The sequence below is a fragment of the Anomaloglossus baeobatrachus genome, chromosome 5 (genome assembly GCF_048569485.1).
Source record: "Anomaloglossus baeobatrachus isolate aAnoBae1 chromosome 5, aAnoBae1.hap1, whole genome shotgun sequence".
NCBI classification, from domain to species: Eukaryota; Metazoa; Chordata; class Amphibia; order Anura; family Aromobatidae; genus Anomaloglossus; species Anomaloglossus baeobatrachus.
In genome coordinates this window covers 590,022,827-590,045,451 of record NC_134357.1, presented here as the reverse complement: position 1 = coordinate 590,045,451, position 22,625 = coordinate 590,022,827, and the positions used below count along the sequence as shown (strand labels likewise).

General features: G+C 46.7%; 1 protein-coding gene across 8 annotated transcripts in view; it reads right to left on the bottom strand.

The window, feature by feature from the left end:
* The window catches only part of SHISA6 (shisa family member 6), a 413,757-nt gene that overhangs the window by 252,506 nt on the left and 138,626 nt on the right, over positions 1–22,625 (bottom strand). For 5 of the 8 annotated variants that reach the window (XM_075351450.1, XM_075351451.1, XM_075351457.1 and 2 more), the window contains exon 4: positions 21,797–21,859. The exons of the other annotated variants lie outside the window; for them this stretch is intronic. In XM_075351450.1, coding sequence (XP_075207565.1) covers positions 21,797–21,859 — 63 coding nt within the window. The remainder of the gene's footprint in view (positions 1–21,796; positions 21,860–22,625) is intronic. 8 annotated transcript variants of the gene reach the window in all.

Below are 22,625 nucleotides of genomic sequence, written 5' to 3'. Positions count from 1 at the left end.
TGGACTGTTCTGGGTCAGGATGGTGTTGGGGGGGACGCGGTGATCTGTTCGCACAGTATGTGGGTAGTATCTGTAATTTGTGGACTGTTCTGGGTCAGGATGGTGTTGGGGGGACGCGGTGACCCCTGTGCACAGTATGTGGGTAGTATCTGTAATTTGTGGACTGTTCTGGGTCAGGATGGTGTTGGGGGGACGCGGTGACCCCTGTGCACAGTATGTGGGTAGTATCTGTAATTTGTGGACTGTTCTGGGTCAGGATGGTGTTGGGGGGACGCGGTGACCCCTGTGCACAGTATGTGGGTAGTATCTGTAATTTGTGGACTGTTCTGGGTCAGGATGGTGTTGGGGGGACGTGGTGATCCGTTCGCACAGTATGTGGGTAGTATCTGTAATTTGTGGACTGTTCTGGGTCAGGATGGTGTTGGGGGGACGCGGTGATCTGTTCGCACAGTATGTGGGTAGTATCTGTAATTTGTGGACTGTTCTGGGTCAGGATGGTGTTGGGGGGACGCGGTGACCCCTGTGCACAGTATGTGTGTAGTATCTGTAATTTGTGGACTGTTCTGGGTCAGGATGGTGTTGGGGGGACGCGGTGACCCCTGTGCACAGTATGTGTGTAGTATCTGTAATTTGTGGACTGTTCTGGGTCAGGATGGTGTTGGGGGGACGCGGTGATCTGTTCGCACAGTATGTGGGTAGTATCTGTAATTTGTGGACTGTTCTGGGTCAGGATGGTGTTGGGGGGACGCGGTGACTCCTGTGCACAGTATGTGGGTAGTATCTGTAATTTGTGGACTGTTCTGGGTCAGGATGGTGTTGGGGGGACGTGGTGATCCGTTCGCACAGTATGTGGGTAGTATGTGTAATTTGTGGACTGTTCTGGGTCAGGATGGTGTTGGGGGGACGCGGTGACCCCTGCGCACAGTATGTGGGTAGTATCTGTAATTTGTGTACTGTTCTGGGTCAGGATGGTGTTGGGGGGACGCGGTGACCCCTGTGCACAGTATGTGTGTAGTATCTGTAATTTGTGGACTGTTCTGGGTCAGGATGGTGTTGGGGGGACGCGGTGACCCCTGTGCACAGTATGTGTGTAGTATCTGTAATTTGTGGACTGTTCTGGGTCAGGATGGTGTTGGGGGGACGCGGTGATCTGTTCGCACAGTATGTGGGTAGTATCTGTAATTTGTGGACTGTTCTGGGTCAGGATGGTGTTGGGGGGACGCGGTGACTCCTGTGCACAGTATGTGGGTAGTATCTGTAATTTGTGGACTGTTCTGGGTCAGGATGGTGTTGGGGGGACGCAGTGACCCCTGTGCACAGTATGTGGGTAGTATCTGTAATTTGTGGACTGTTCTGGGTCAGGATGGTGTTGGGGGGACGCGGTGATCTGTTCGCACAGTATGTGGGTAGTATCTGTAATTTGTGGACTTTTCTGGGTCAGGATGGTGTTGGGGGGACGCGGTGACCCCTGTGCACAGTATGTGTGTAGTATCTGTAATTTGTGGACTGTTCTGGGTCAGGATGGTGTTGGGGGGGACGCGGTGACCCCTGTGCACAGTATGTGGGTAGTATCTGTAATTTGTGGACTGTTCTGGGTCAGGATGGTGTTGGGGGGACGCGGTGACCCCTGCGCAGAGTATGTGGGTAGTATCTGTAATTTGTGGACTGTTCTGGGTCAGGATTGTGTTGGGGGGACGCGGTGATCCGTTCGCACAGTATGTGGGTAGTATCTGTAATTTGTGGACTGTTCTGGGTCAGGATGGTGTTGGGGGGACGCGGTGATCTGTTCGCACAGTATGTGTGTAGTATCTGTAATTTGTGGACTGTTCTGGGTCAGGATGGTGTTGGGGGGACGCGGTGATCCGTTCGCACAGTATGTGGGTAGTATCTGTAATTTGTGGACTGTTCTGGGTCAGGATGGTGTTGGGGGGACGCGGTGACTCCTGTGCACAGTATGTGGGTAGTATCTGTAATTTGTGGACTGTTCTGGGTCAGGATGGTGTTGGGGGGACGCGGTGACCCCTGTGCACAGTATGTGGGTAGTATCTGTAATTTGTGGACTATTCTGGGTCAGGATGGTGTTGGGGGGACGCGGTGACCCCTGTGCACAGTATGTGGGTAGTATCTGTAATTTGTGGACTGTTCTGGGTCAGGATGGTGTTGGGGGGACGCGGTAATCCCTGTGCACAGTATGTGGGTAATATTCACGGGGACATAAACATACCATATACTATAACATACAGTACAAGGCAATACAAGTTAATATTGCATGCTGGACATTGGCGGTAATATCTCAGCATTATGGGACGGTACACAAGCGAAATAACAGCACACACATCCGCATGGTACGGTACAAACATAATAAAGCCACCGCTATCACCGAGGCTGCAAATACCCAGCAACACAGTATAGTATGGGGTTAATAAAACAAAGCACAGAGACCACAAAGCTGGACCCCATCCTGCACTGCAGAGGAAGACCTGGAAATAGGTCAGCAAGTCAGGAACAGTGGCGCCCTCTGATGGTCACAGCTACACATTACATACAATACAAGTAACCTTCCCCGAACAGAAGAAAGAGAGAAGAGTGCAGACCGAGCGGAGGAGAAGGAGAGGAACAAGGAATAGATAGGGAGAAAAGAGGGATAGAAAGAAGAGAGAAGAGAGAAGACCGAGCGGAGGAGAAGGAGGGGAACAAGGAATAGAAAGTGAGAAAAGAGGGATAGAAAGAAGAGAGAAGAGAGAAGAGTGCAGACCGAGCGTAGGAGAAGGAGAGGAACAAGGAATAGATAGGGAGAAAAGAGGGATAGAAAGAAGAGAGAAGAGAGAAGACCGAGCGGAGAAGAAGGAGGGGAACAAGGAATAGATAGTGAGAAAAGAGGGATAGAAAGAAGAGAGAAGAGAGAAGACCGAGCGGAGAAGAAGGAGAGGAACAAGGAATAGATAGTGAGAAAAGAGGGATAGAAAGAAGAGAGAAGAGAGAAGAGTGCAGACCGAGCGGAGGAGAAGGAGGGGAACAAGGAATAGAAAGTGAGAAAAGAGGGATAGAAAGAAGAGAGAAGAGAGAAGAGTGCAGACCGAGCGGAGGAGAAGGAGAGGAACAAGGAATAGATAGGGAGAAAAGAGGGATAGAAAGAAGAGAGAAGAGAGAAGACCGAGCGGAGGAGAAGGAGGGGAACAAGGAATAGAAAGTGAGAAAAGAGGGATAGAAAGAAGAGAGAAGAGAGAAGAGTGCAGACCGAGCGTAGGAGAAGGAGAGGAACAAGGAATAGATAGTGAGAAAAGAGGGATAGAAAGAAGAGAGAAGAGAGAAGACCGAGCGGAGAAGAAGGAGGGGAACAAGGAAGAGATAGTGAGAAAAGAGGGATAGAAAGAAGAGAGAAGAGTGCAGACCGAGCGGAGGAGAAGGAGGGGAACAAGGAATAGACAGGGAGAAAAGAGGGATAGAAAGAAGAGAGAAGAGAGAAGAGTGCAGACCGAGCGTAGGAGAAGGAGAGGAACAAGGAATAGATAGTGAGAAAAGAGGGATAGAAAGAAGAGAGAAGAGAGAAGAGTGCAGACCGAGCGGAGGAGAAGGAGGGGAACAAGGAATAGACAGGGAGAAAAGAGGGATAGATAGAAGAGAGAAGAGAGAAGACCGAGCGGAGAAGAAGGAGAGGAACAAGGAATAGATAGTGAGAAAAGAGGGATAGAAAGAAGAGAGAAGAGAGAAGACCGAGCGGAGAAGAAGGAGGGGAACAAGGAATAGAAAGTGAGAAAAGAGGGATAGATAGAAGAGAGAAGAGAGAAGAGTGCAGACCGAGCGGAGAAGAAGGAGAGGAACAAGGAATAGATAGTGAGAAAAGAGGGATAGATAGAAGAGAGAAGAGAGAAGAGTGCAGACCGAGCGGAGGAGAAAGAGGGGAACAAGGAATAGACAGGGAGAAAAGAGGGATAGAAAGAAGAGAGAAGAGAGAAGAGTGCAGACCGAGCGGAGAAGAAGGAGGGGAACAAGGAATAGATAGTGAGAAAAGAGGGATAGAAAGAAGAGAGAAGAGAGAAGAGTGCAGACCGAGCGGAGGAGAAGGAGAGGAACAAGGAATAGATAGTGAGAAAAGAGGGATAGAAAGAAGAGAGAAGAGAGAAGAGTGCAGACCGAGCGGAGGAGAAAGAGGGGAACAAGGAATAGATAGTGAGAAAAGAGGGATAGAAAGAAGAGAGAAGAGAGAAGAGTGCAGACCGAGCAGAGAAGAAGGAGGGGAACAAGGAATAGACAGGGAGAAAAGAGGGATAGAAAGAAGAGAGAAGAGAGAAGAGTGCAGACCAAGCGGAGAAGAAGAAGGGGAACAAGGAATAGACAGGGAGAAAAGAGGGATAGAAAGAAGAGAGAAGAGAGAAGAGTGCAGACCAAGCGGAGAAGAAGGAGAGGAACAAGGAATAGACAGGGAGAAAAGAGGGATAGAAAGAAGAGAGAAGAGAGAAGAGTGCAGACCGAGCGGAGGAGAAAGAGGGGAACAAGGAATAGATAGTGAGAAAAGAGGGATAGAAAGAAGAGAGAAGAGAGAAGAGTGCAGACCGAGCAGAGAAGAAGGAGGGGAACAAGGAATAGACAGGGAGAAAAGAGGGATAGAAAGAAGAGAGAAGAGAGAAGAGTGCAGACCAAGCGGAGAAGAAGGAGAGGAACAAGGAATAGACAGGGAGAAAAGAGGGATAGAAAGAAGAGAGAAGAGAGAAGAGTGCAGACCGAGCGGAGAAGAAGGAGAGGAACAAGGAATAGACAGGGAGAAAAGAGGGATAGAAAGAAGAGAGAAGAGAGAAGAGTGCAGACCGAGCGGAGAAGAAGGAGAGGAACAAGGAATAGACAGGGAGAAAAGAGGGATAGAAAGAAGAGAGAAGAGAGAAGAGTGCAGACCGAGCGGAGGAGAAAGAGGGGAACAAGGAATAGACAGGGAGAAAAGAGGGATAGAAAGAAGAGAGAAGAGAGAAGAGTGCAGACCAAGCGGAGAAGAAGGAGGGGAACAAGGAATAGACAGGGAGAAAAGAGGGATAGAAAGAAGAGAGAAGAGAGAAGAGTGCAGACCGAGCGGAGGAGAAAGAGGGGAACAAGGAATAGACAGGGAGAAAAGAGGGATAGAAAGAAGAGAGAAGAGAGAAGAGTGCAGACCAAGCGGAGAAGAAGGAGAGGAACAAGGAATAGACAGGGAGAAAAGAGGGATAGAAAGAAGAGAGAAGAGAGAAGAGTGCAGACCGAGCGGAGAAGAAGGAGAGGAACAAGGAATAGACAGGGAGAAAAGAGGGATAGAAAGAAGAGAGAAGAGAGAAGACCGAGCGGAGAAGAAGGAGGGGAACAAGGAATAGACAGGGAGAAAAGAGGGATAGAAAGAAGAGAGAAGAGAGAAGAGTGCAGACCGAGCGGAGGAGAAAGAGGGGAACAAGGAATAGACAGGGAGAAAAGAGGGATAGAAAGAAGAGAGAAGAGAGAAGAGTGCAGACCAAGCGGAGAAGAAGGAGAGGAACAAGGAATAGACAGGGAGAAAAGAGGGATAGAAAGAAGAGAGAAGAGAGAAGAGTGCAGACCGAGCGGAGAAGAAGGAGAGGAACAAGGAATAGACAGGGAGAAAAGAGGGATAGAAAGAAGAGAGAAGAGAGAAGAGTGCAGACCAAGCGGAGAAGAAGGAGGGGAACAAGGAATAGAAAGTGAGAAAAGAGGGATAGATAGAAGAGAGAAGAAAGAAGAGTGCAGACCGAGCGGAGAAGAAGGAGGGGAACAAGGAATAGATAGTGAGAAAAGAGGGATAGAAAGAAGAGAGAAGAGAGAAGAGTGCAGACCGAGCGGAGAAGAAGGAGAGGAACAAGGAATAGATAGTGAGAAAAGAGGGATAGAAAGAAGAGAGAAGAGAGAAGAGTGCAGACCGAGCGGAGGAGAAGGAGGGGAACAAGGAATAGATAGTGAGAAAAGAGGGATAGAAAGAAGAGAGAAGAGAGAAGAGTGCAGACCGAGCGGAGAAGAAGGAGGGGAACAAGGAATAGATAGTGAGAAAAGAGGGATAGAAAGAAGAGAGAAGAGAGAAGAGTGCAGACCGAGCGGAGGAGAAGGAGGGGAACAAGGAATAGAGAGTGAGAAAAGAGGGATAGAAAGAAGAGAGAAGAGAGAAGAGAGAAGAGTGCAGACCGAGCGGAGGAGAAGGAGGGGAACAAGGAATAGAAAGTGAGAAAAGAGGGATAGAAAGAAGAGAGAAGAGAGAAGAGTGCAGACCGAGCGGAGAAGAAGGAGAGGAACAAGGAATAGAGAGTGAGAAAAGAGGGATAGAAAGAAGAGAGAAGAGAGAAGAGTGCAGACCGAGCGGAGAAGAAGGAGGGGAACAAGGAATAGATAGTGAGAAAAGAGGGATAGAAAGAAGAGAGAAGAGAGAAGAGTGCAGACCGAGCGGAGGAGAAGGAGGGGAACAAGGAATAGATAGTGAGAAAAGAGGGATAGAAAGAAGAGAGAAGAGAGAAGAGTGCAGACCGAGCGGAGGAGAAGGAGAGGAACAAGGAATAGAAAGTGAGAAAAGAGGGATAGAAAGAAGAGAGAAGAGAGAAGAGTGCAGACCGAGCAGAGGAGAAGGAGGGGAACAAGGAATAGAAAGTGAGAAAAGAGGGATAGAAAGAAGAGAGAAGAGAGAAGAGTGCAGACCGAGCGGAGAAGAAGGAGAGGAACAAGGAATAGAGAGTGAGAAAAGAGGGATAGAAAGAAGAGAGAAGAGTGCAGACCGAGCGGAGAAGAAGGAGAGGAACAAGGAATAGAAAGTGAGAAAAGAAGGATAGAAAGAAGAGAGAAGAGAGAAGACCGAGCGGAGGAGAAGGAGGGGAACAAGGAATAGATAGTGAGTAAAGAGGGATAGAAAGAAGAGAGAAGAGAGAAGAGTGCAGACCGAGCGGAGGAGAAGGAGAGGAACAAGGAATAGAAAGTGAGAAAAGAGGGATAGAAAGAAGAGAGAAGAGAGAAGATTGCAGACCGAGCGGAGAAGAAGGAGAGGAACAAGGAATAGAAAGTGAGAAAAGAGGGATAGAAAGAAGAGAGAAGAGAGAAGATTGCAGACCGAGCGGAGAAGAAGGAGAGGAACAAGGAATAGAAAGTGAGAAAAGAGGGATAGAAAGAAGAGAGAAGAGAGAAGAGTGCAGACCGAGCAGAGAAGAAGGAGAGGAACAAGGAATAGATAGTGAGAAAAGAGGGATAGATAGAAGAGAGAAGAGAGAAGAGTGCAGACCGAGCGGAGAAGAAGGAGGGGAACAAGGAATAGATAGGGAGAAAAGAGGGATAGAAAGAAGAGAGAAGAGAGAAGACCGAGCGGAGGAGAAGGAGGGGAACAAGGAAGAGATAGTGAGAAAAGAGGGATAGAAAGAAAAGAGAAGAGAGAAGAGAGCAGACCGAGCGGAGGAGAAGGAGAGGAACAAGGAATAGATAGTGAGAAAAGAGGGATAGAAAGAAGAGAGAAGAGAGAAGAGTGCAGACCGAGCAGAGAAGAAGGAGAGGAACAAGGAATAGATAGTGAGAAAAGAGGGATAGATAGAAGAGAGAAGAGAGAAGAGTGCAGACCGAGCGGAGAAGAAGGAGGGGAACAAGGAATAGATAGGGAGAAAAGAGGGATAGAAAGAAGAGAGAAGAGAGAAGACCGAGCGGAGGAGAAGGAGGGGAACAAGGAAGAGATAGTGAGAAAAGAGGGATAGAAAGAAAAGAGAAGAGAGAAGAGAGCAGACCGAGCGGAGGAGAAGGAGAGGAACAAGGAATAGATAGTGAGAAAAGAGGGATAGAAAGAAAAGAGAAGAGAGAAGAGAGCAGACCGAGCGGAGGAGAAGGAGAGGAACAAGGAATAGATAGTGAGAAAAGAGGGATAGAAAGAAAAGAGAAGAGAGAAGAGAGCAGACCGAGCGGAGGAGAAGGAGAGGAACAAGGAATAGATAGTGAGAAAAGAGGGATAGAAAGAAGAGAGAAGAGAGAAGAGTGCAGACCGAGCGGAGGAGAAGGAGAGGAACAAGGAATAGATAGTGAGAAAAGAGGGATAGAAAGAAGAGAGAAGAGAGAAGAGTGCAGACCGAGCAGAGGAGAAGGAGGGTAACAAGGAATAGAAAGTGAGAAAAGAGGGATAGAAAGAAAAGAGAAGAGAGAAGACCGAGCGGAGGAGAAGGAGGGGAACAAGGAATAGAGAGTGAGAAAAGAGGGATAGAAAGAAGAGAGAAGAGAGAAGAGTGCAGACCGAGCGGAGGAGAAGGAGAGGAACAAGGAATAGAAAGTGAGAAAAGAGGGATAGAAAGAAGAGAGAAGAGAGAAGATTGCAGACCGAGCGGAGAAGAAGGAGAGGAACAAGGAATAGAAAGTGAGAAAAGAGGGATAGAAAGAAGAGAGAAGAGAGAAGAGTGCAGACCGAGCAGAGGAGAAGGAGGGTAACAAGGAATAGATAGTGAGAAAAGAGGGATAGATAGAAGAGAGAAGAGAGAAGAGTGCAGACCGAGCAGAGAAGAAGGAGAGGAACAAGGAATAGATAGTGAGAAAAGAGGGATAGATAGAAGAGAGAAGAGAGAAGAGTGCAGACCGAGCGGAGAAGAAGGAGGGGAACAAGGAATAGATAGGGAGAAAAGAGGGATAGAAAGAAGAGAGAAGAGAGAAGACCGAGCGGAGGAGAAGGAGGGGAACAAGGAAGAGATAGTGAGAAAAGAGGGATAGAAAGAAAAGAGAAGAGTGCAGACCGAGCGGAGGAGAAGGAGAGGAACAAGGAATAGATAGTGAGAAAAGAGGGATAGAAAGAAGAGAGAAGAGAGAAGAGTGCAGACCGAGCAGAGGAGAAGGAGGGTAACAAGGAATAGAAAGTGAGAAAAGAGGGATAGAAAGAAAAGAGAAGAGAGAAGACCGAGCGGAGGAGAAGGAGGGGAACAAGGAATAGAGAGTGAGAAAAGAGGGATAGAAAGAAGAGAGAAGAGAGAAGAGTGCAGACCGAGCGGAGGAGAAGGAGAGGAACAAGGAATAGAGAGTGAGAAAAGAGGGATAGAAAGAAGAGAGAAGAGAGAAGAGTGCAGACCGAGCGGAGGAGAAGGAGGGGAACAAGGAATAGAAAGTGAGAAAAGAGGGATAGAAAGAAGAGAGAAGAGAGAAGAGTGCAGACCGAGCGGAGGAGAAGGAGAGGAACAAGGAATAGAGAGTGAGAAAAGAGGGATAGAAAGAATAGAGAAGAGAGAAGAGTGCAGACCGAGCGGAGGAGAAGGAGGGGAACAAGGAATAGATAGTGAGAAAAGAGGGATAGAAAGAAGAGAGAAGAGAGAAGAGTGCAGACTGAGCAGAGGAGAAGGAGGGGAACAATGAATAGATAGTGAGAAAAGAGGGATAGAAAGAAGAGAGAAGAGAGAAGAGTGCAGACCGAGCGGAGAAGAAGGAGAGGAACAAGGAATAGATAGTGAGAAAAGAGGGATAGAAAGAAGAGAGAAGAGAGAAGACCGAGCGGAGAAGAAGGAGAGGAACAAGGAATAGAGAGTGAGAAAAGAGGGATAGAAAGAAGAGAGAAGAGAGAAGAGTGCAGACCGAGCAGAGGAGAAGGAGGGGAACAAGGAATAGAGAGTGAGAAAAGAGGGATAGAAAGAAGAGAGAAGAGAGAAGAGTGCAGACCGAGCAGAGAAGAAGAAGAGGAACAAGGAATAGAAAGTGAGAAAAGAGGGATAGAAAGAAGAGAGAAGAGAGAAGAGTGCAGACCGAGCGGAGGAGAAGGAGGGGAACAAGGAATAGAAAGTGAGAAAAGAGTGATAGAAAGAAGAGAGAAGAGAGAAGAGTGCAGACCGAGCGGAGGAGAAGGAGGGGAACAAGGAATAGATAGTGAGAAAAGAGGGATAGAAAGAAGAGAGAAGAGAGAAGAGTGCAGACCGAGCAAAGGAGAAGGAGGGGAACAAGGAATAGAAAGTGAGAAAAGAGGGATAGAAAGAAGAGAGAAGAGAGAAGAGTGCAGACCGAGCGGAGAAGAAGGAGGGGAACAAGGAATAGAAAGTGAGAAAAGAGGGATAGAAAGAAGAGAGAAGAGAGAAGAGTGCAGACCGAGCGGAGAAGAAGGAGAGGAACAAGGAATAGACAGGGAGAAAAGAGGGATAGAAAGAAGAGAGAAGAGAGAAGAGTGCAGACCGAGCAGAGGAGAAGGAGGGGAACAAGGAATAGAAAGTGAGAAAAGAGGGATAGAAAAAAGAGAGAAGAGAGAAGAGTGCAGACCGAGCGGAGAAGAAGGAGAGGAACAAGGAATAGAGAGTGAGAAAAGAGGGATAGAAAGAAGAGAGAAGAGTGCAGACCGAGCGGAGAAGAAGGAGAGGAACAAGGAATAGATAGTGAGAAAAGAGGGATAGAAAGAAGAGAGAAGAGAGAAGAGTGCAGACCGAGCAGAGGAGAAGGAGGGGAACAAGGAATAGAAAGTGAGAAAAGAGGGATAGAAAGAAGAGAGAAGAGAGAAGAGTGCAGACCGAGCAGAGGAGAAGGAGGGGAACAAGGAATAGATAGTGAGAAAAGAGGGATAGAAAGAAGAGAGAAGAGAGAAGAGTGCAGACCGAGCAGAGAAGAAGGAGGGGAACAAGGAATAGATAGTGAGAAAAGAGGGATAGAAAGAAGAGAGAAGAGAGAAGAGTGCAGACCGAGCGGAGGAGAAGGAGAGGAACAAGGAATAGATAGTGAGAAAAGAGGGATAGAAAGAAGAGAGAAGAGAGAAGAGTGCAGACCGAGCGGAGAAGAAGGAGAGGAACAAGGAATAGAGAGTGAGAAAAGAGGGATAGAAAGAAGAGAGAAGAGTGCAGACCGAGCGGAGAAGAAGGAGAGGAACAAGGAATAGAAAGTGAGAAAAGAAGGATAGAAAGAAGAGAGAAGAGAGAAGACCGAGCGGAGGAGAAGGAGGGGAACAAGGAATCGATAGTGAGAAAAGAGGGATAGAAAGAAGAGAGAAGAGTGCAGACCGAGCGGAGAAGAAGGAGGGGAACAAGGAATAGATAGTGAGAAAAGAGGGATAGAAAGAAGAGAGAAGAGAGAAGAGTGCAGACCGAGCGGAGAAGAAGGAGAGGAACAAGGAATAGAGAGTGAGAAAAGAGGGATAGAAAGAAGAGAGAAGAGTGCAGACCGAGCGGAGAAGAAGGAGAGGAACAAGGAATAGAAAGTGAGAAAAGAAGGATAGAAAGAAGAGAGAAGAGAGAAGACCGAGCGGAGGAGAAGGAGGGGAACAAGGAATCGATAGTGAGAAAAGAGGGATAGAAAGAAGAGAGAAGAGTGCAGACCGAGCGGAGAAGAAGGAGGGGAACAAGGAATAGATAGTGAGAAAAGAGGGATAGAAAGAAGAGAGAAGAGAGAAGAGTGCAGACCGAGCGGAGGAGAAGGAGGGGAACAAGGAATAGATAGTGAGAAAAGAGGGATAGAAAGAAGAGAGAAGAGAGAAGACCGAGCGGAGAAGAAGGAGAGGAACAAGGAATAGAAAGTGAGAAAAGAGGGATAGAAAGAAGAGAGAAGAGAGAAGAGTGCAGACCGAGCGGAGAAGAAGGAGGGGAACAAGGAATAGATAGGGAGAAAAGAGGGATAGAAAGAAGAGAGAAGAGAGAAGACCGAGCGGAGGAGAAGGAGGGGAACAAGGAAGAGATAGTGAGAAAAGAGGGATAGAAAGAAAAGAGAAGAGTGCAGACCGAGCGGAGGAGAAGGAGAGGAACAAGGAATAGATAGTGAGAAAAGAGGGATAGAAAGAAGAGGGAAGAGAGAAGAGTGCAGACCGAGCAGAGGAGAAGGAGGGTAACAAGGAATAGAAAGTGAGAAAAGAGGGATAGAAAGAAAAGAGAAGAGAGAAGACCGAGCGGAGGAGAAGGAGGGGAACAAGGAATAGAGAGTGAGAAAAGAGGGATAGAAAGAAGAGAGAAGAGAGAAGAGTGCAGACCGAGCGGAGGAGAAGGAGAGGAACAAGGAATAGAGAGTGAGAAAAGAGGGATAGAAAGAAGAGAGAAGAGAGAAGAGTGCATACCGAGCGGAGGAGAAGGAGAGGAACAAGGAATAGAGAGTGAGAAAAGAGGGATAGAAAGAAGAGAGAAGAGAGAAGAGTGCAGACCGAGCGGAGGAGAAGGAGGGGAACAAGGAATAGCGAGTGAGAAAAGAGGGATAGAAAGAATAGAGAAGAGAGAAGAGTGCAGACCGAGCGGAGGAGAAGGAGGGGAACAAGGAATAGATAGTGAGAAAAGAGGGATAGAAAGAAGAGAGAAGAGAGAAGAGTGCAGACTGAGCAGAGGAGAAGGAGGGGAACAATGAATAGATAGTGAGAAAAGAGGGATAGAAAGAAGAGAGAAGAGAGAAGAGTGCAGACCGAGCGGAGAAGAAGGAGAGGAACAAGGAATAGATAGTGAGAAAAGAGGGATAGAAAGAAGAGAGAAGAGAGAAGACCGAGCGGAGAAGAAGGAGAGGAACAAGGAATAGAGAGTGAGAAAAGAGGGATAGAAAGAAGAGAGAAGAGAGAAGAGTGCAGACCGAGCAGAGGAGAAGGAGGGGAACAAGGAATAGAGAGTGAGAAAAGAGGGATAGAAAGAAGAGAGAAGAGAGAAGAGTGCAGACCGAGCAGAGAAGAAGAAGAGGAACAAGGAATAGAAAGTGAGAAAAGAGGGATAGAAAGAAGAGAGAAGAGAGAAGAGTGCAGACCGAGCGGAGGAGAAGGAGGGGAACAAGGAATAGAAAGTGAGAAAAGAGTGATAGAAAGAAGAGAGAAGAGAGAAGAGTGCAGACCGAGCGGAGGAGAAGGAGGGGAACAAGGAATAGATAGTGAGAAAAGAGGGATAGAAAGAAGAGAGAAGAGAGAAGAGTGCAGACCGAGCAAAGGAGAAGGAGGGGAACAAGGAATAGAAAGTGAGAAAAGAGGGATAGAAAGAAGAGAGAAGAGAGAAGAGTGCAGACCGAGCGGAGAAGAAGGAGGGGAACAAGGAATAGAAAGTGAGAAAAGAGGGATAGAAAGAAGAGAGAAGAGAGAAGAGTGCAGACCGAGCGGAGAAGAAGGAGAGGAACAAGGAATAGACAGGGAGAAAAGAGGGATAGAAAGAAGAGAGAAGAGAGAAGAGTGCAGACCGAGCAGAGGAGAAGGAGGGGAACAAGGAATAGAAAGTGAGAAAAGAGGGATAGAAAAAAGAGAGAAGAGAGAAGAGTGCAGACCGAGCGGAGAAGAAGGAGAGGAACAAGGAATAGAGAGTGAGAAAAGAGGGATAGAAAGAAGAGAGAAGAGTGCAGACCGAGCGGAGAAGAAGGAGAGGAACAAGGAATAGATAGTGAGAAAAGAGGGATAGAAAGAAGAGAGAAGAGAGAAGAGTGCAGACCGAGCAGAGGAGAAGGAGGGGAACAAGGAATAGAAAGTGAGAAAAGAGGGATAGAAAGAAGAGAGAAGAGAGAAGAGTGCAGACCGAGCAGAGGAGAAGGAGGGGAACAAGGAATAGATAGTGAGAAAAGAGGGATAGAAAGAAGAGAGAAGAGAGAAGAGTGCAGACCGAGCAGAGAAGAAGGAGGGGAACAAGGAATAGATAGTGAGAAAAGAGGGATAGAAAGAAGAGAGAAGAGAGAAGAGTGCAGACCGAGCAGAGGAGAAGGAGGGGAACAAGGAATAGAAAGTGAGAAAAGAGGGATAGAAAGAAGAGAGAAGAGAGAAGAGTGCAGACCGAGCGGAGAAGAAGGAGAGGAACAAGGAATAGAGAGTGAGAAAAGAGGGATAGAAAGAAGAGAGAAGAGTGCAGACCGAGCGGAGAAGAAGGAGAGGAACAAGGAATAGAAAGTGAGAAAAGAAGGATAGAAAGAAGAGAGAAGAGAGAAGACCGAGCGGAGGAGAAGGAGGGGAACAAGGAATAGATAGTGAGAAAAGAGGGATAGAAAGAAGAGAGAAGAGAGAAGACCGAGCGGAGGAGAAGGAGGGGAACAAGGAAGAGATAGTGAGAAAAGAGGGATAGAAAGAAAAGAGAAGAGTGCAGACCGAGCGGAGGAGAAGGAGAGGAACAAGGAATAGATAGTGAGAAAAGAGGGATAGAAAGAAGAGGGAAGAGAGAAGAGTGCAGACCGAGCAGAGGAGAAGGAGGGTAACAAGGAATAGAAAGTGAGAAAAGAGGGATAGAAAGAAAAGAGAAGAGAGAAGACCGAGCGGAGGAGAAGGAGGGGAACAAGGAATAGAGAGTGAGAAAAGAGGGATAGAAAGAAGAGAGAAGAGAGAAGAGTGCAGACCGAGCGGAGGAGAAGGAGAGGAACAAGGAATAGAGAGTGAGAAAAGAGGGATAGAAAGAAGAGAGAAGAGAGAAGAGTGCATACCGAGCGGAGGAGAAGGAGAGGAACAAGGAATAGAGAGTGAGAAAAGAGGGATAGAAAGAAGAGAGAAGAGAGAAGAGTGCAGACCGAGCGGAGGAGAAGGAGGGGAACAAGGAATAGAGAGTGAGAAAAGAGGGATAGAAAGAAGAGAGAAGAGAGAAGAGTGCAGACCGAGCGGAGGAGAAGGAGGGGAACAAGGAATAGAGAGTGAGAAAAGAGGGATAGAAAGAAGAGAGAAGAGAGAAGAGTGCAGACCGAGCGGAGGAGAAGGAGAGGAACAAGGAATAGAGAGTGAGAAAAGAGGGATAGAAAGAAGAGAGAAGAGAGAAGAGTGCAGACCGAGCGGAGAAGAAGGAGGGGAACAAGGAATAGAAAGTGAGAAAAGAGGGATAGAAAGAAGAGAGAAGAGAGAAGAGTGCAGACCGAGCGGAGGAGAAGGAGAGAAACAAGGAATAGAAAGTGAGAAAAGAGGGATAGAAAGAAGAGAGAAGAGAGAAGAGTGCAGACCGAGCGGAGGAGAAGGAGAGAAACAAGGAATAGAAAGTGAGAAAAGAGGGATAGAAAGAAGAGAGAAGAGAGAAGAGTGCAGACCGAGCGGAGGAGAAGGAGGGGAACAAGGAAGAGATAGTGAGAAAAGAGGGATAGAAAGAAGAGAGAAGAGAGAAGAGTGCAGACCGAGCGGAGGAGAAGGAGGGGAACAAGGAATAGATAGTGAGAAAAGAGGGATAGAAAGAAGAGAGAAGAGAGAAGAGTGCAGACCGAGCAGAGGAGAAGGAGGGGAACAAGGAATAGAAAGTGAGAAAAGAGGGATAGAAAGAAGAGAGAAGAGAGAAGAGTGCAGACCGAGCGGAGAAGAAGGAGAGGAACAAGGAATAGATAGTGAGAAAAGAGGGATAGAAAGAAGAGAGAAGAGAGAAGAGTGCAGACCGAGCAGAGGAGAAGGAGGGGAACAAGGAATAGAAAGTGAGAAAAGAGGGATAGAAAGAAGAGAGAAGAGAGAAGAGTGCAGACCGAGCAGAGGAGAAGGAGGGGAACAAGGAATAGATAGTGAGAAAAGAGGGATAGAAAGAAGAGAGAAGAGAGAAGAGTGCAGACCGAGCAGAGAAGAAGGAGGGGAACAAGGAATAGATAGTGAGAAAAGAGGGATAGAAAGAAGAGAGAAGAGAGAAGAGTGCAGACCGAGCGGAGGAGAAGGAGAGGAACAAGGAATAGATAGTGAGAAAAGAGGGATAGAAAGAAGAGAGAAGAGAGAAGAGTGCAGACCGAGCGGAGAAGAAGGAGAGGAACAAGGAATAGAGAGTGAGAAAAGAGGGATAGAAAGAAGAGAGAAGAGTGCAGACCGAGCGGAGAAGAAGGAGAGGAACAAGGAATAGAAAGTGAGAAAAGAAGGATAGAAAGAAGAGAGAAGAGAGAAGACCGAGCGGAGGAGAAGGAGGGGAACAAGGAATCGATAGTGAGAAAAGAGGGATAGAAAGAAGAGAGAAGAGTGCAGACCGAGCGGAGAAGAAGGAGGGGAACAAGGAATAGATAGTGAGAAAAGAGGGATAGAAAGAAGAGAGAAGAGAGAAGAGTGCAGACCGAGCGGAGAAGAAGGAGAGGAACAAGGAATAGAGAGTGAGAAAAGAGGGATAGAAAGAAGAGAGAAGAGTGCAGACCGAGCGGAGAAGAAGGAGAGGAACAAGGAATAGAAAGTGAGAAAAGAAGGATAGAAAGAAGAGAGAAGAGAGAAGACCGAGCGGAGGAGAAGGAGGGGAACAAGGAATCGATAGTGAGAAAAGAGGGATAGAAAGAAGAGAGAAGAGTGCAGACCGAGCGGAGAAGAAGGAGGGGAACAAGGAATAGATAGTGAGAAAAGAGGGATAGAAAGAAGAGAGAAGAGAGAAGAGTGCAGACCGAGCGGAGGAGAAGGAGGGGAACAAGGAATAGATAGTGAGAAAAGAGGGATAGAAAGAAGAGAGAAGAGAGAAGACCGAGCGGAGAAGAAGGAGAGGAACAAGGAATAGAAAGTGAGAAAAGAGGGATAGAAAGAAGAGAGAAGAGAGAAGAGTGCAGACCGAGCGGAGAAGAAGGAGGGGAACAAGGAATAGATAGGGAGAAAAGAGGGATAGAAAGAAGAGAGAAGAGAGAAGACCGAGCGGAGGAGAAGGAGGGGAACAAGGAAGAGATAGTGAGAAAAGAGGGATAGAAAGAAAAGAGAAGAGTGCAGACCGAGCGGAGGAGAAGGAGAGGAACAAGGAATAGATAGTGAGAAAAGAGGGATAGAAAGAAGAGGGAAGAGAGAAGAGTGCAGACCGAGCAGAGGAGAAGGAGGGTAACAAGGAATAGAAAGTGAGAAAAGAGGGATAGAAAGAAAAGAGAAGAGAGAAGACCGAGCGGAGGAGAAGGAGGGGAACAAGGAATAGAGAGTGAGAAAAGAGGGATAGAAAGAAGAGAGAAGAGAGAAGAGTGCAGACCGAGCGGAGGAGAAGGAGAGGAACAAGGAATAGAGAGTGAGAAAAGAGGGATAGAAAGAAGAGAGAAGAGAGAAGAGTGCATACCGAGCGGAGGAGAAGGAGAGGAACAAGGAATAGAGAGTGAGAAAAGAGGGATAGAAAGAAGAGAGAAGAGAGAAGAGTGCAGACCGAGCGGAGGAGAAGGAGGGGAACAAGGAATAGCGAGTGAGAAAAGAGGGATAGAAAGAATAGAGAAGAGAGAAGAGTGCAGACCGAGCGGAGGAGAAGGAGGGGAACAAGGAATAGATAGTGAGAAAAGAGGGATAGAAAGAAGAGAGAAGAGAGAAGAGTGCAGACTGAGCAGAGGAGAAGGAGGGGAACAATGAATAGATAGTGAGAAAAGAGGGATAGAAAGAAGAGAGAAGAGAGAAGAGTGCAGACCGAGCGGAGAAGAAGGAGAGGAACAAGGAATAGATAGTGAGAAAAGAGGGATAGAAAGAAGAGAGAAGAGAGAAGACCGAGCGGAGAAGAAGGAGAGGAACAAGGAATAGAGAGTGAGAAAAGAGGGATAGAAAGAAGAGAGAAGAGAGAAGAGTGCAGACCGAGCAGAGGAGAAGGAGGGGAACAAGGAATAGAGAGTGAGAAAAGAGGGATAGAAAGAAGAGAGAAGAGAGAAGAGTGCAGACCGAGCAGAGAAGAAGAAGAGGAACAAGGAATAGAAAGTGAGAAAAGAGGGATAGAAAGAAGAGAGAAGAGAGAAGAGTGCAGACCGAGCGGAGGAGAAGGAGGGGAACAAGGAATAGAAAGTGAGAAAAGAGTGATAGAAAGAAGAGAGAAGAGAGAAGAGTGCAGACCGAGCGGAGGAGAAGGAGGGGAACAAGGAATAGATAGTGAGAAAAGAGGGATAGAAAGAAGAGAGAAGAGAGAAGAGTGCAGACCGAGCAAAGGAGAAGGAGGGGAACAAGGAATAGAAAGTGAGAAAAGAGGGATAGAAAGAAGAGAGAAGAGAGAAGAGTGCAGACCGAGCGGAGAAGAAGGAGGGGAACAAGGAATAGAAAGTGAGAAAAGAGGGATAGAAAGAAGAGAGAAGAGAGAAGAGTGCAGACCGAGCGGAGAAGAAGGAGAGGAACAAGGAATAGACAGGGAGAAAAGAGGGATAGAAAGAAGAGAGAAGAGAGAAGAGTGCAGACCGAGCAGAGGAGAAGGAGGGGAACAAGGAATAGAAAGTGAGAAAAGAGGGATAGAAAAAAGAGAGAAGAGAGAAGAGTGCAGACCGAGCGGAGAAGAAGGAGAGGAACAAGGAATAGAGAGTGAGAAAAGAGGGATAGAAAGAAGAGAGAAGAGTGCAGACCGAGCGGAGAAGAAGGAGAGGAACAAGGAATAGATAGTGAGAAAAGAGGGATAGAAAGAAGAGAGAAGAGAGAAGAGTGCAGACCGAGCAGAGGAGAAGGAGGGGAACAAGGAATAGAAAGTGAGAAAAGAGGGATAGAAAGAAGAGAGAAGAGAGAAGAGTGCAGACCGAGCAGAGGAGAAGGAGGGGAACAAGGAATAGATAGTGAGAAAAGAGGGATAGAAAGAAGAGAGAAGAGAGAAGAGTGCAGACCGAGCAGAGAAGAAGGAGGGGAACAAGGAATAGATAGTGAGAAAAGAGGGATAGAAAGAAGAGAGAAGAGAGAAGAGTGCAGACCGAGCAGAGGAGAAGGAGGGGAACAAGGAATAGAAAGTGAGAAAAGAGGGATAGAAAGAAGAGAGAAGAGAGAAGAGTGCAGACCGAGCGGAGAAGAAGGAGAGGAACAAGGAATAGAGAGTGAGAAAAGAGGGATAGAAAGAAGAGAGAAGAGTGCAGACCGAGCGGAGAAGAAGGAGAGGAACAAGGAATAGAAAGTGAGAAAAGAAGGATAGAAAGAAGAGAGAAGAGAGAAGACCGAGCGGAGGAGAAGGAGGGGAACAAGGAATCGATAGTGAGAAAAGAGGGATAGAAAGAAGAGAGAAGAGTGCAGACCGAGCGGAGAAGAAGGAGGGGAACAAGGAATAGATAGTGAGAAAAGAGGGATAGAAAGAAGAGAGAAGAGAGAAGAGTGCAGACCGAGCGGAGGAGAAGGAGGGGAACAAGGAATAGATAGTGAGAAAAGAGGGATAGAAAGAAGAGAGAAGAGAGAAGACCGAGCGGAGGAGAAGGAGGGGAACAAGGAAGAGATAGTGAGAAAAGAGGGATAGAAAGAAAAGAGAAGAGTGCAGACCGAGCGGAGGAGAAGGAGGGGAACAAGGAATAGATAGTGAGAAAAGAGGGATAGAAAGAAGAGGGAAGAGAGAAGAGTGCAGACCGAGCAGAGGAGAAGGAGGGTAACAAGGAATAGAAAGTGAGAAAAGAGGGATAGAAAGAAAAGAGAAGAGAGAAGACCGAGCGGAGGAGAAGGAGGGGAACAAGGAATAGAGAGTGAGAAAAGAGGGATAGAAAGAAGAGAGAAGAGAGAAGAGTGCAGACCGAGCGGAGGAGAAGGAGAGGAACAAGGAATAGAGAGTGAGAAAAGAGGGATAGAAAGAAGAGAGAAGAGAGAAGAGTGCATACCGAGCGGAGGAGAAGGAGAGGAACAAGGAATAGAGAGTGAGAAAAGAGGGATAGAAAGAAGAGAGAAGAGAGAAGAGTGCAGACCGAGCGGAGGAGAAGGAGGGGAACAAGGAATAGAGAGTGAGAAAAGAGGGATAGAAAGAAGAGAGAAGAGAGAAGAGTGCAGACCGAGCGGAGGAGAAGGAGGGGAACAAGGAATAGAGAGTGAGAAAAGAGGGATAGAAAGAAGAGAGAAGAGAGAAGAGTGCAGACCGAGCGGAGGAGAAGGAGAGGAACAAGGAATAGAGAGTGAGAAAAGAGGGATAGAAAGAAGAGAGAAGAGAGAAGAGTGCAGACCGAGCGGAGAAGAAGGAGGGGAACAAGGAATAGAAAGTGAGAAAAGAGGGATAGAAAGAAGAGAGAAGAGAGAAGAGTGCAGACCGAGCGGAGAAGAAGGAGAGGAACAAGGAATAGAGAGTGAGAAAAGAGGGATAGAAAGAAGAGAGAAGAGAGAAGAGTGCAGACCGAGCGGAGGAGAAGGAGGGGAACAAGGAAGAGATAGTGAGAAAAGAGGGATAGAAAGAAGAGAGAAGAGAGAAGAGTGCAGACCGAGCGGAGAAGAAGGAGGGGAACAAGGAATAGAAAGTGAGAAAAGAGGGATAGAAAGAAGAGAGAAGAGAGAAGAGTGCAGACCGAGCGGAGGAGAAGGAGAGAAACAAGGAATAGAAAGTGAGAAAAGAGGGATAGAAAGAAGAGAGAAGAGAGAAGAGTGCAGACCGAGCGGAGGAGAAGGAGGGGAACAAGGAAGAGATAGTGAGAAAAGAGGGATAGAAAGAAGAGAGAAGAGAGAAGAGTGCAGACCGAGCGGAGGAGAAGGAGGGGAACAAGGAATAGATAGTGAGAAAAGAGGGATAGAAAGAAGAGAGAAGAGAGAAGAGTGCAGACCGAGCGGAGAAGAAGGAGAGGAACAAGGAATAGATAGTGAGAAAAGAGGGATAGAAAGAAGAGAGAAGAGAGAAGAGTGCAGACCGAGCGGAGGAGAAGGAGGGGAACAAGGAATAGAAAGTGAGAAAAGAGGGATAGAAAGAAGAGAGAAGAGAGAAAAGTGCAGACCGAGCGGAGAAGAAGGAGAGGAACAAGGAATAGATAGTGAGAAAAGAGGGATAGAAAGAAGAGAGAAGAGAGAAGAGTGCAGACCGAGCGGAGGAGAAGGAGAGGAACAAGGAATAGATAGTGAGAAAAGAGGGATAGAAAGAAGAGAGAAGAGAGAAGAGTGCAGACCGAGCGGAGAAGAAGGAGAGGAACAAGGAATAGATAGTGAGAAAAGAGGGATAGAAAGAAGAGAGAAGAGAGAAGACCGAGCGGAGGAGAAGGAGGGGAACAAGGAAGAGATAGATAATAGATAGATAAATGCTATCAGTGCATATACACACATGTAATCTGCAGGTTGAGGTGAATAAAGCACTAAATGTAAATCGTCATGGAAACAGGTAATCCAGTGTAATGTGTGCAGTATAGATATAGATAGATAGATAGAGGGATAGATAGATAGATAGATAGATAGAGGGATAGATAGATAAATAGATAGATAGATAGATAGATAGAGGGATAGATAGATAGAGGGATAGATAGAGGGATAGATAGATAGATAGATAGATAGATAGATAGATAGATGGATAGATAGATAGATAGAGGGATAGATGGATGGATAGATAGATAGATAGATAGATAGATAGACAGAGGGATAGATAGATGGATAGATAGATAGATAGATAGATAGATAGATGGATAGATAGATAGATAGAGGGATAGATAGATAGATAGATAGATAGATAGAGGGATAGATAGATAGAGGGATAGATAGATAGAGGGATAGATAGATAGATGGATAGATAGATAGAGGGATAGATAGAGGGATAGATAGATAGATAGATAGATAGATAGATAGACAGAGGGATAGATAGATGGATAGATAGATAGATAGATAGATAGATAGATAGAGGGATAGATAGATAGAGGGATAGATAGATAGATGGATAGATAGATAGAGGGATAGATAGAGGGATAGATAGATAGATAGATAGATAGATAGATAGAGGGATAGATAGAGGGATAGATAGATAGATAGATAGATAGATAGATAGATAGATAGATAGATAGATAGATAGATAGAAGGATATATAGATAGTTACATAGATACTATTTCTGGGCACTATGACCCTGTTGGACGAGTACAGCACGCACAGACACAGGAGCAGACTCGGCACATATAGCGGTATGTATATATGTGCACACACTGCGGTACATTGTACCCGCCACATACAGAGAGCAGATGTTAGTCTCATTCTGCACAAGGAGAAGGTGGTAACCTTGGAAACGGCAATATTTAGAACTTATTTTGTTCATTATTAGACCAATTACATGGTGAATAGAGGAGGCAGGCGGGGGGGCTCGGTGGGGTGAAGGGTCCGCTCCTCCCCATCTGCAGATTGTCACACTGACCAGAGCACACGGAGAAGCACATTGACAACACGCGCAGTACCTATGGTGTTCAGGTGGCCGTGGGGCTCCACGTTGGTGGGGACATCGGAGAAACGTCGAGAGGCTGCAAGAGAAAAGCCAGGCCCGAGAGCCGGGGGTGAGGAACCCTGAGGACGGCTTGGTTCAGGGGCACAGAACACACACAGGTCATTACCAGAGTCGTCACACACAGTATACAATGCCAATCATTCACCCAACCATGGCTCACATAGGGCATTCCTTGCGAACACACAAATTCCATTCATATGGGTGATTAAGCCCCACCCCCGAGGAACATCCTGCATTTTCAGAAACCCCGCCTCTCTTTGGCCTGGTGCTCAGAATTTTTCCACTAACTAGAAATGTGTCATATGACTCTTGTTATGAGAAAATCCCCAAAAACCCAGCAACACAAGTCTCTATGGTGGTTGTAAAGCAGTGCTAATTTACCCTCTAAACAATCCCCTCATAAACTGTCCAAATAGGGGCAAAAAGAAAGCACTTCCTGGTTTTGTAGAGTCACATGACAACGTCAGCCAATCAGCAGCTATGAAAAGTATCATGTGACATTGACGCCTGATGTGGTATTGCTTAGGGCAATTAACTGGCTGGGAGAAATCATGTGATACACCATGTGACCACTTCCTGGTTCTGAAGAGTCACATGATGTCTCACCTGATCTCTCTTACCCAGTCAGCAACTCAGAAAAAGATCATGTGATGCACCATGGAGCCAAAGTCACATGATCCATTGCAAAGGTACTGACTGGCTGAGAGGAATCATGTGACTTTTGTGGGAAACTTCAGTGCCTCATTAAAGGCCCCTGTGGATGAGCGTGTGCGGCTCTGGAA